Here is a 13,603-nt window from a genome sequence, read left to right on the forward strand (position 1 = left end):
CCTCAATCTAAAAAATTGATACCCACAAAATTATATGAATCTTATTACTGTAAGGTATTTAATCAAGTTGATAGCATTACTTTATTCCTTCATGAGTATACCAGTTTATATATTGTTTATAAAACCAAATAAATATTTCTCTTTTTTTTTAATTAAATGAAAAAAGTTAAAATGATGTACAAATTTCTTTAAAGCATGAAGTTTAAACATTCACCCTTTAACAAAATAAATTACAAAAAGTTATTTTAGAATAAGAATTTGATCTGTTCTGTTTCAATTAAGACATTTCCAATAAACATCAAGCTCTTGTGCAATATCTGTTTCTCATTTTTCACCAAAGAACATTTCAAACAAAATGAAGTTTGTTGATAATTACTCCCTGAAATCTTTTCTTCTTGTTTTGATTTGGACGAAAATAACTTAAATCTAAATTGAAATAAGAAACATTTAACATTATGTATCAACATGATATATTTAGGTTGAATCAATGAATATCAGCTAGTGCATTGAAAAAGAACAGAAAATAAATAAAACCTATCACGAACGAATGTTTGTCATTTCAATTATTTGGTCTACAATTATTAAGCTCAGTTTTTTTGTAATTTAAATGATTTCAAAGAAACTATTTAATCCTAAACAAAATTATCATCCTGTCACTGGAGAGATCAAAACACAAGATCATTGTTAGTTTTAAGACAGCAACCCAGCAAAATGATAAAATCAATGATTAATATGTCCAACTTTCACAAAATAAATATCGCAGACTCAGCAAAAAATTCTGCAGACTAGACTGTGAATAAGCAGATATGATACGATTGCCTTATAGATATATATACAAGACTGTGAGTGAACTCATAGTCCACCAAAGTTCAAATGCAGTGGAAGCAAGATGGCTTTCAACAATGAGAATAAACCCATACCTTTTATAAGTCAGCAATCAAAATGCCCTGATGTCTCTGTCATTTACCCAATCTAAGATTTATGATCTAGCTTTTTATATATTCCTCCTACAATTTCCTATTAACCATCCTGCCCTCTGAGACTAAGTCTTACTGATTTATTCTTTGAAATGGATAAAAGATTACTTATGGATGTCTATTTCATTTATGCCATATTGAAACTAATTTCATGGATGATTGCACAAAATCATGAAGGAAGTATAAAACCATTTAATCTCTGGATTTGTCAGGAGTTATTCTATAATAAGACAGCAAATGTTACAAATATACAAATCCATGAAGTAATACATCATAAAATTTTATTCAAACAAACATGTTAGTTTTCTCGTTTGAATTGTTTTACATCGTCTTATCAGGGCCTTATATATTGCTGACTATGTGGTATGGGCTTTGCTCATTGTTAAAGGCCATACAGTGACCTATAGTTGTTAATGTCTGTGTCATTTTGGTCTTTTGTGGATAGTTGTCTCATTGGCAATCATACCATATCTTCTTTTTTATATGTACATGTATTAATTAAGCTTTGAAGAAAAATATATAATATCTCAAAATACTTATTTGTACAAAGTTTAATTAGAAACATGCTTATCATCTTATAGGACTTTGATAAGCATATCTATCCTGTTTGACCAAAGTACAAATATTTTTGTAAATACATGTACATGCACTTTGATGTGAATGAAAAGTTCAACAGTTCACTTTAGAATACATGACTCTAATAGTCTTATAGCTTGTATATCGGTTCCAAATGATTTATTTTTATTTAAATTAAAAATTTTAAAACAAATTAAAATTTTGAATTGATTATAACATCCTAAAAACGACTTTAACCAATACAGAAGCACTGTTGATGGGAACCGATAATAATATATAATATAACAAAATGAATATCACAAATAACTTTAATTACAATACAGTCAACTGCAGTACAAAATAATATTAATTTCACTTCAACATTAATACATTTTTTCTTTTTTTTTTCTTTAACTTTATCAAAAATTCATTAGATCTTAAGATTTAAATTGAGCCTGAATTTGACCTTGAACTCAGTTGATATGTTTAGAAACGCAGAAAAAAAAAAACAGTTAAATATGTTTAGTTGATATAACTTTAGGACCCAATCACTACATAGCAATCAGCTACCAATTGTTTCATGAAAATAAGCGACTAAAGTGTTTTCCCATCAATAAATGCTTCATTACCCATTAATTATATTGTCTTGTTTCTTTCCTTTATATTGGAAATCGTGTATTTGTTAGAAATCCATAAAGGAAAATTGTTCAAATGATTTCTTAGCCATTATTTTAGTTAATTTGAGAGGCATGTAGCATAAATAATAGTAGGTGGTTTTTTTTGTTGAGAATAAACTAGATAGAGGTGATAAAAGGGGAAATTAAATGAGTTAAAAGTTAAACCAAATCCAAAAGTTTCAGCATGTTTCAAACTGGCCATTCTAGTGTTCTCTACATTTCAGTATAAGAAAAAGAATATACTGAGAAAATTCAGCTGAAGCAATTATTTTTCACTTCATTTCATTTCTTTATTCCATTGTGTTCTGAAAATTCTGCATGTAGCTGAACTTCATGTAGGACAGCTTTTTATTCTTATATTTGTATATTATTAGTATTGCTGTTTTGTTAATGTACTTTCAAATATTTTTAATAATTCCAGTCATGTTATCCTTTTTATATATACATGTATATGCATCATGTGAAAAACAAGAATGTGTCCCTAGTACACGGATGCCACACTCGAACTATCATTTTCTATGTTCAGTGGACCATGCAATTTGGCTCATAACCCTAATTTGGCATTAAAATAAGAAAGCTCATATCGTAAGGAACATGTGTACTAAGTTTCAAGTTGATTGGACTTAACTTCAACAAAAACTACCTTGACCAAAAACTTTAACCTGAAACAGGATGAAGGGACGCAGACAGTCAAACAGACCTGAAAACATAATGCCCCTCTACTATCGTAGGTGGGGCATAAAAACAGTAGGATTTTTAAAAGCTTCAGTATCTAAATGACTTATTGTACATGTATATAACAACATGTAAATGTATAATGCATACAAGTTAGCCATCAAAGTATATGAACATGTCCATTTACAAGTTACCGAATTTTATTTCTATTTGACAAACAAATTACCATACATTCGGATCTATAAAAGCAGACTTATATCTTTATTTTACAATTCTCTTGGGTATCATCAATACTGGAAATTCAATTAAGATACTATATAGCCATAGAAATCAATTTGGAAAATAAGAACAGCTTCCTATATCTTAAAAGTGACTTAGCAATAGACAGAATGGTGATCATCTCTTTGCAATATTTTATCTGTTTATCATGTTTATATTTGTAAACACAACATTTTACATTAAGAGAATTTTCAAACTGCATGTAAACTGTAATTGGCTTACAGAGCAAATGTTTTTGTATTTCATCAGATTTTATAGTCCTTTGACATTATTTGGTTTAAGAGAATTTATATGTCTAGATCTCTTTTAATTGGATTATAGAACCAAGTTTGACTATAATGTACAAATGTATATATACTAAATAAATTTATTTTATAAAAGAAATTGACAAATTTAGAATACATTTAACTTAATTTATTTATAAATTTAATGCACACAAAATGTATATATATACATGTATGCAGGAAAATTGTGATAAAATTTGGTACTTTTTATATTATGACACAGAAATTTCTTAAGGAGCTTAAATGTATTTTTAGCAATGGAATTGATTCATAGACAATAACTGTTTAGTGTCTTTAAATATCAGCTGTATTTGTACGAAAGCTAGGAAACAAGGTGTATGCGAGCTTTTAGCGAGCTACTACACCTGTTTCGAGCCGAGTACAAATACAGCTGATATTTAAAGACACTAAACAGTTATTGTCTTTATCCTGCAATTAATTCTGTAAATTGTTTGTGTTTTGAAAAACACAAAAACTTACATATTTAGCATTTATTTTCGATTTGTAATCCCTTGAGGCCCGCGTAGTAATATCAAAATCACACATTACGCTGAAGATGGATTCGCAAAAAAAGAATCTCGAATGGTCAATAATAATACATCGCTCAAGGTGAATAAACAGTAAAAATTAAAAACAAAACATTGTCCAATTTGAAACAGAAGTGTACGAGTTGTCCTACGCTTCAGACTTGACTTTCACTAAACATGCATGCTGAAATTGACATGGCTGATTTCGTAACACAATCATACACATTCAAGTTTTGAAATCGACAATTGTCATCCCATTGGAATGCAAGTGGAATACACATTCTGAGGTCACACAGGTTCAAACAATACTCAGTCCGGCAGTGGGCAGAGCTTAGAAGCGATATCTGTATAGTATAGATACAGCATAGCGATATCTGTAGGGCTGTATCTGTATAGTAGGACACCCAATTGCAGGATAAATATATATATTTGATATCTCTCCCAAGTAAAAATAAACAAGTATTTACCATGTAACATCATGCAGGAGTTTTTGCTTGATAAATAGTTGCATATTTACAATACAGGAATATCATAAATTGTTCAAATGTTAAAAATGAAGCTTTGCTGTTGTGCATATCATTCAAAACACTTGTGTACAAATGTAACATTATATTTGCACATACATCATTTGAGAATGCATCTCAAATCAGTGGTTACACCTTAAAACATAGTTGTTTTGTCCTGCTTGACGGGAATGTGTAAATAGCAAAACCAGAAACCAAGAAACCAGAAATCAGAAACCAGAAACCAGAAACAAGAAACAAAAAATATAAAAAATATGTAATGTTGAATATTATTTTTTTAATAACTAAATATAATTGACATAATATAATTACACATTTATATTAAACTGATAAGGACTGTTCTTTATGCATCTGCTGTAGCTGAAAACCTTATCAGATGAAACAAAACTTATATATACAAAAAAGTGCCAGTTCAGTGTTGGACTGCATACTTAACTTGTTACATTGAAAGGATGACATTGATTATAGATGTTTTAATATTGTTTTATATTCTGGCTGTAAGCATATCTTTCAAGTGGCATTTTGAGTACAAATTGTGTCATGTTATTTAATCATTTAGATAAATAGTGATCAGAATACCACAAGTGAAATTGGAAAAAAACCAGTTACACGGTTCATAGTTTCTATGTAAAAATGAGTAAAAAAAGAATAAACAGCTGCGCCATGAGCGCATGATACGCCCGTCACATTTTCTAAAAATAAGGTTCAATAACTTCTAAATGTCATATCAGAAATTTATGAATAATTAAAGGGAGGTTATCTTAATAGATATTAACCAGGCACCAAAGTTTAATGAAATCTGCTCAAAGCAATAAAGGTATTGTCTGAAAACTAGAAAATCACCCCTTTTTATGAATAAAATCCCATAACTAGGAAATATAAAATTTAAAATCTATAAAAATTGAAAGGGAGCTTACGTCAATAGATATAAGCAATTCACCAAAGTTTCATGAGAACTGCTGATAGCATTTTTGAGTTATTGTCCGAAAACTGGAAAATACCCCTTTTTTTAATGAATAAAACCCCATAACTCGGAAACATGAATCTGAAATTTATTAAAATCGAAAGGGAGCTCACGTCAATAGATATAAACAATTCACCAAAGTTTCTTGCAAATTGGTAAAAGCATTTTTGGGTAAATGTCCGACATGTTGACGACAGACAGACGGACAGATGGACGGACGGAAGGACAGACGGACAACGGTATACCATTATACATCCTGTAAACGTGCGTATAAAAATGACACAATTTTCAACTGTGTATAAAATGACTATAATTCAAGCATATGTACATATTCACAAAAATGAAAAAAAAATAGTGAAGAGATGATTCAAATGTCAATGTGACCATTAGGGTTAAGCGAAAAATCAACAGAAATAAGGGTATTTTATCCTAATTTACAAAACACTTAGTTAACATGATTTGTACAATGTGAAGAGTTTACAAATAACCATATAGATCAGAATTAAAACGCTGTATTTCCTTCATGGTACATTATTAGTGATTTACAGTTGTAGACCTAATCTCTCCTGAATGAACTCACGATGTTCTTCACTCAGTCTTGTTACATTATGTGTAACTAGAATTTTCTGTCCATCGAACAATAGATCTTTTTTAAGAACACAGTTCCGGCTCTATGTTTCTTTTCTAAAAATACACACAATAATTATACTACAAGCAAGTGTTTCTTAAAAAAGTATAAAAATAAATGCCGAAAAAATGTATTCCAAAACAAGAAATATTTGTCATACATTGAGTATACCAGCTCTTAATTACTCTAAATCTATGCACATAATACTTTGTAAATAAAATTAATTTCGAAGGATACTGGATTGGTCCTGGGCCTATTTGATTTAAATATAGGGTAGTGATTCAAAAAAACAGATTAGTTATTTTCTTGGGGTAAAAATGTATAATATTTATGTAGTAGAATTAAGAATGGAAATCTACATACCTTTCACTGCATCAGCATAGGTCTTCTTCAGGAAAACTTATTTAGACATAGTTCCTAAATTTTAAGTTTGGTTCGACTGGTTGAACAGATGATTATGAGATTTACTTATTAAAACAATGAAACTAGAGGCTCTCAAGAGCCTGTGTCGCTCACCTGTTACTGTATTTACTGATGTCGGCCATCTTGGTTGGTAGGTGGGGTCATTAGACACTTTTTTTAAATAGATACCATAGTGATGATTGTGGCCACGTTTAGTTTAATATGGCCCATGGTTTTAGAAAAGAAGATTTTTTTGTACAAGTAACAAAAATGACGAAAATTTGTTCAAAATTGACTATAAAGGGCAATAACTCCTTAAGGGGTACTCTTACAATTTTTATCATGTTGACTTATTTTTAGATCCTACTTTTCTGAACAAAATTGCTGTCTACAGTTTATCTCTATCTATAATAGTATTCAAGATAATAACCAAAAACTGCAAAATTTCCTTAAAATTACCAATTTTAGGGCAGCAACCCAATAACAAGTTGTCAGATTCATCTGAAAATTTGCGAGGGGATAGATCTTATTCTGATGGACATTTAAATCTTGAAAGATTCGCCCTAAATGTCTTAGTTTTAAAGATATAAATCAAAAACTGCACTTTACCACTATGTTATAATTTTAGCCATGTCGGCCATTTTGTTTGGTAGGTGGTGTCATCGGACACATTTTTCAAACTATATACCACAATGATTATTATCGCCAAGTTTGGTTTAATTTGGCCATGTAGTTTCAGAGAAGAAGATTTTTGTACAAGTTACAAAAACTGACGAAAATTTGTTAAAAATTGACTTTAAAGGGCAATAACTCCTTAAGGGGTCAACTGACAATTTTGGTCATGTTGACTTATTTGTAGGTTTTACTTTGCTGAACATTATTGCTGTTTACAGTTTATCTCTATCTATAATAGTATTCAAGATAATAACCAAAAACTGCAAAATTTCCTTAAAAAAAACAATTCAGGGGCAGCAACCTAACAACGGGTTGTCCGATTCATCTGAAAATTCTAGGGCAGATAGATCTTAGCCTGATTAACAATTTTACCCCATGTCAGATTTGCTCTAAATGTTTTGGTTTCAAAGATATAAGCCAAAATATACATTTTACCCCTGTGTTCTATTTTTAGCCATGGCGGCCATCTTGGTTGGATGGCCAGGTCACCGGACACATTTTTTAAACTAGATACCCCAAGGATGAATGTGGCCAAGTTTGGTAAAATTTGGCCCAGTAGTTTCAGAGGAGAAGATTTTTGTAAAAGTTTACGGACGACGGACGCAGGACGACGGACGCCAAGTGATGAGAAAAGCTCACTTGACCTTTCAGGTCAGGTGAGCTAAAAAGGAAAGAAAGGAAATCATAAATCAAATTCAGAGGTGATATTTCTTAAACTTTATAATTGTTTTACATCAGCAACCCTTTACTATAGTAAACACACTTTTAAAAGATCTATAAAAAATGTCAACCTTTCAATACAAATAAAAATCTGTACCAAGTTATGTTTGTGGTCTAACACTGAACTGACACTTTATAATTGTTTTACATCAGCAACCCTTTACCATAAAGTAAACACACGTTTAAAACATCTATAAACAATGTCAACCTTTCAACACAATTAAAAATCCAACACTGAACTGACACTTTTTTGTATATAATTATTAAGTTTTGTTACAATTGATAAGGGTTTCAGCTACATCAGGTGCATAAAGATCAGAGTCCTTATCAGTTATACATGTGTATTTATATCAGGTCAATTATAATTAGTCATTAGAAACTTATTCAATATTAGATAATTTTTAATTTCTTGTTTCTTGTTTCTTGTTTCTTGTTTCTGATTTCTGGTTTCTTAGTTTCTGGTTTTGCTATTTACACATTCCCCCTGCTTGACAGAAGTTCTATGTATGTCACCTTGTTCATGTTGTGAAAATTATTTCCCTTTTCTCTCCTGAGCCATTAAATCAATTTACATTACTTTTTTGTAACTTATTTTTGTCTGATCTGCTATAAATCAGAAATTATTGTGACAAAGTTTCAAACATTGAAGATCTGTTAAATTTGCATTTTTTTCCTTTTTTGATGAAATAACAATAATGTCAGCTGAATCGCTGTGACTTAGTTGGACTGAAATGCAATTATGTACAATGTATTGTTATAACTGTATCTTCAAAATTCACATCTCTCTGTAAGAGTTGATATTAAAATAAATATACTTTACTTAAAATAAATATTTTGATATTGCAGCAAAAAAAATAGAACGAATTTTCAATTTTACTTCATAAACCACACTCTACTTGAATAACCCCAGAGAAATACACTCTAGAAAGGTCACAAATCAATAACAAAGGAATACAATAATTATAATGTATTACATCATTATCAAGAGAGACATTAACCAGGAAATAAGCTGTTTTGTGGCAATTAAAGGGGTACTTAAACTGTGGTGTCCTAATTACAAGGGCACTTAACTACAATGTCATCATTTCTCTAATAAACTAATTCAAGACTTTGTAGCAATAAATAAAACAATAGGAAGTAAGTTAGAAACAGGAGCTTTATTTTGATTAAGATTAATAACAAGAGGCTCCTAAGGACCAATACTTTGTAGCAATACAAAAATAACAAGCTACAAGATCAGGCCCGTAGCCAGGAATTTCCAAAGGGGGGTTCGTTTGACTCACAAACTCGACTTAAACAGTCACAATTCGAACAGAACATTGACTTAAACAGTGCTTATTTGTTTTCAAGGGGGGGGGGGGGGGGGGGGTCCGTACCCCCGAACCCCCCCTGGCTACAGGTATGAAGATAGAAGCCGAAGCTTTTTTCTAACAATGATTCATTATTGTGATTGTCAAGACGACTTTTCATGAGATTTCAGGAAAAGCAGCAGAAAGGTATCAGATATCAGAACATGAGTTATTGTGATCATGATGATGCTCAAGATGGCATTATAAAAACATTGAAATATTTTGTGTCTTCCTTTCCTTGTTAAATTCCTGTTAACTACACGTCGACGGCAGACATTTTATGTTTATATATCAAAGCAGCTTACATGGAGGGAGCTTTAATAAAATTAGTTACATTAAAAACCAGAGAAGGGTGATTTACGAAAAACAGCTGACTTACCTGAGCATATTCTTTCTCTATTATTGATCTCTGTCTACTAAAATTCCTGGAAAAAAAGATAAATAAAATTTAACAATGAATGCTGGTGAATTTGATGGTGGCTTCAGCAGTTACAATGTTTGCTTTTAATAATGATAGGTTCAGTACAATTTGAAAATTACAATAGATTTTTAAGTAAAAGGTCCTGTATAAAGTCTATCGATCAGTATGAAGAATTGGCTAGGTCAAAGTCCTTGAATTTTTTTAAAATTATCAAAAGTCTCTGTGTGGTTTGCTCTGAATGTATATTCATTTTAAATCAAAACATCTTAAATAATTTCATCAGATGCACTATTGCACAAATTTGTTTGCATAATATATGATGAGGAGGTTATAAATTTTAAGTAATATTACAAAGGTTTCTTTTTTACTATTCCTACTTGTACACAATGTATGTTGTGGTATGAGTGCCTATGAGATCTATACATTGTAGTTTACATGTACATTAAAATATCAAAGTTATTTACATTTATCATATATTTAGTACAAAATACAGCTATTTTGTATATCTAATAAAGGTTCCTTTTTCCAGTCTGTATCACCTACCCTGTATCGCATGGCTAAACCCGTATCGCATGATAAAACCCGTATCGCATACTTTTTTTTTTTTTTTTTTTTTTTTAACTAAAGTCATTTTTTTAGGGGTTTTTTTTGCTTAAGATTTTTTTTCTCTAAAAATAGGTATTTTTTTTGAATGACGTCATTGTTTGGTATGTAACGTCACGTACATCAAGTTTTCATATTGTATGTGACATCACGAACATCAAGTTTTTACAACATATTTTTTGGCACACTCAATGCAACTATAAAAAAATACATAACACTTAAATATATACATTAATAAACAAAATATTTTCAAAACAACAGATTGTAAGGTAACCTAGGTCAATCGTATAAAAAATTGAGCAGTTATTTTAAAGCTTTGAAACAAGACAAAAGCAGAACTGAAGGAAACCCAGTGCTATGGATCAGAAAACAGTTCATATACTATAATACTCTTCTGTTAAGAAATATATGATAAAGCGTATAATACATGGCAAAATCTGTATCACATGCCGTATCACCCTCGACCAATATCATCCCTCGGGCCTAAAGGCCCTCGGGCTGATATTGATGTCTCGGGATGATACGACATATGATACGGATTTTGCCATGTATTATTCTCTATACATTGAACGTCAGTTTTTTAGTATTATACATTTTGTACATGTACAATGTCATGTAGACATAAATTGTTTACTATGTTCACCTAATACATATCAGGGTATATGTACATGTAGGTACAATATTTGTTTACACTTAAAGCAAATGTTACAACCAAGGTGATTACCTGTTGGTGGGCCAAAAGTCCCCAATCTTGAGGTTACTATTACTAGCCTGAGGGTCTGAATGGGATTTACAGGACAGCGAATAAATCACCTAACAGGCCTGAATAAAGGGCAAGAAAAAAAAAAAAAAAGAAATGAAGGAAAATTATGATTCAAAAATAAATAATAAAGAAATTAGGGACCTCCATGCAGACCCTTAATCAGTGGAAAACTCTTTCTTTTATTTAAAATTGATGTAAGAATATTAATTATATGAGATTGATATTCTCAATCATAATACATTAATAGTTAATGATCAACCCTGGGACAATGGGAATAAAAATGTAAAATTTATACAATAAAAAAGAACTGATGGCCTACATGAAAATGTCAAAATATTATTATGATCTTTGAAAATAGTGACTCATCAACAAAACCACCTATACTAATACCCATAACATTATGTGCATTGATTTGTCAAGTGCATAGCCTAAAACCATCAATAAATTCAACAAACCATGAACCACCAGATTTACCAAAATACCACAAAAATCTTAGTCAACAAATATGTAACCTTCACAGTTGTTTATGTTAACTCAACATAAAATAAAGAAGAGAAAATATACTTTTATTATCATTAATATTATCAAATCCCTACATGTATTACATTACATATATTGACAAGCAATTAAGAAATACAAATGTAAGCTCTGATGACCTTTTCATTCAAAATATAAATTGTGTTGACAAATGTACATATAAATATATATATAAAATACATGTATACATTTTAACTAAATTTTCAACATTGACAACAGAAAACTACAAAGAGTAGCTATCATATAAGTGCAATTAAACGGTCTTCTTTATTCTCATAATTCAATCATTCATTTACCTGAGTGTATTAGTGTATTGCAAATAGTAAATAAACAATTAATGTAATGTACACTGTAAATAATGAAAGGTCAATAACCAGGATTAGTTGTGTAGAGGTATTTTCTAAATCTTTATAGGTTTTATTTACATATAATCATTAAAACTTTAAATAGAATTATAACATTTCAGATCTTAACATAATAAAATGTAATTTAAATCTTTTAAATCTCTGCTAAATGCATTCTTTGAAACAAAACTTTCTCCTCTAATGCGCTTGTTGACATAAATATTAAGGGGGCGTGTGTCAACAGAAAACGTCACAACAATCAGCTGTTTAAGGACATTTTGTAGATAATAATGATAATAATTAGAGATAAATATAATTTTACATACCTGATATCTTCCAGTAATTCACATTCTTGTTGATGTTTTGCTTGAAGCTTTGACACCTGTTCTGAATGTATGTTTTTCAAAACGGCAGCGTGTTTTACCTGCAAAAAAGGTTGTAAAGTTATAATTGAAGGATTAGAAATAAAAAGAAATAAGAATCAATTATCACATGTATATCTGATTAAATTGACAATACCTTTCTAGGAGGTGGCTGCATCATATATATTTATGCCGATCGTCAGTTACCACGCCATTCTGGCAAAATTGTTGTGGCCGTTCTGTTCACCTCCTACCGGAAGTTTTGTAACTCATTCACAAATTACGAAATGTTATTGAATTGTTTCCGGCTTACAGTTTTCTCCTTAGTGTCCTTAGTAAAGACTGTTTAAAAGGATATGATTAACATTATATTGTTAAATTTACATGTCGTAATACGCGTAATTAATAGACGAATTCTAAAGTGCAAAAATTCTCGTGGATGGGAAACTGAAAGAAAAAAAAATGACTGAACTTTGAAAAAGAGAATAGCTATAACTCAATCTGTTATAAAGTCCGACTTAATTTTCCATCATGATTTTTTTCTTTCTTACTTTTTTCGTTGCATTTTTATTGATGTGCATGTCGTGCACGTTCAAATTGGCCAGGCATGCTCCTTTCGTCTACTCAGTTTTGTTCCTATCTTTTTATTAACCATTTTTTCATGTACAACTGAGACTACTATAACACACATAGTGTTATAGTAGTCTCAGTGTACAATAATTCTTTTCCGATGACTTTCATACCACTTTTAAAACTAAAACTTCTTTTAAATCCTGAATTTGAGCTTTTGACTGAATTTCGTGACTTTATAAAACAATCTTTAAAATTGCGAAAATGAGATTTATGTCCATCAAAAGGTTAAATTACATCACCATTTATACCCATTAATATGTTTTTTATGTTTGTATTTGTAATTCTTCACTATCTGCTTTAGATATGTTTGTATAAGGGTTTGCTTGAGCCACATGGGTGTATTTTGCATTTTTTTTAAATTTTAAATGCTATTTGCTCTTCAGTGGCGGATCCAGAGGGGGGTTCCGGGGGTGCGCACCCCCCTTTTATTTTGGCCGATCAATGCATTTGAATCGGGACATATGTTCTGCACCCCCCCCCCCCCCTTTCGAAAACTCCTGCATCCGCCACTGCTCTTATCCATACTGTATCACAACGACAGCAGCTTATACATCCTGTACCTTTACATTGGCTTTAATAAGTCTTTTTATACTTTACAAATGCGTCATTTTATAAAATTTCCAAAAAAGGACACAATTATTATATTCAATTGACCTTGGATTGTGGATAATAAGCCTGGCTATAAAATATGAATTTATTTAGAG

At 30.6% G+C, this 13,603-nt stretch overlaps 1 protein-coding gene across 6 annotated transcripts in view; it reads right to left on the reverse strand.

Annotated features, from left to right (window-relative positions):
- The window catches only part of LOC134697347 (F-BAR and double SH3 domains protein 2-like), a 48,377-nt gene extending 35,842 nt beyond the window's left edge, over window positions 1–12,535 (reverse strand). For all 6 annotated transcript variants that reach the window (XR_010103105.1, XM_063559559.1, XM_063559558.1 and 3 more), the window contains exons 1-3: window positions 12,424–12,535; window positions 12,231–12,328; window positions 9,616–9,661 (exon numbers count right to left, since the gene is read on the reverse strand). Coding sequence is in view for 5 of the 6 variants with exons in the window: in XM_063559559.1 (XP_063415629.1) it covers window positions 9,616–9,661; window positions 12,231–12,328; window positions 12,424–12,447 (168 nt within the window). In the remaining variant the exon portion in view is untranslated. The remainder of the gene's footprint in view (window positions 1–9,615; window positions 9,662–12,230; window positions 12,329–12,423) is intronic.
- Between the last annotated feature and the right edge of the window lie 1,068 nt (window positions 12,536–13,603).

This window comes from Mytilus trossulus, chromosome 14 (genome assembly GCF_036588685.1).
Source record: "Mytilus trossulus isolate FHL-02 chromosome 14, PNRI_Mtr1.1.1.hap1, whole genome shotgun sequence".
Classification (NCBI taxonomy): Eukaryota; Metazoa; Mollusca; class Bivalvia; order Mytilida; family Mytilidae; genus Mytilus; species Mytilus trossulus.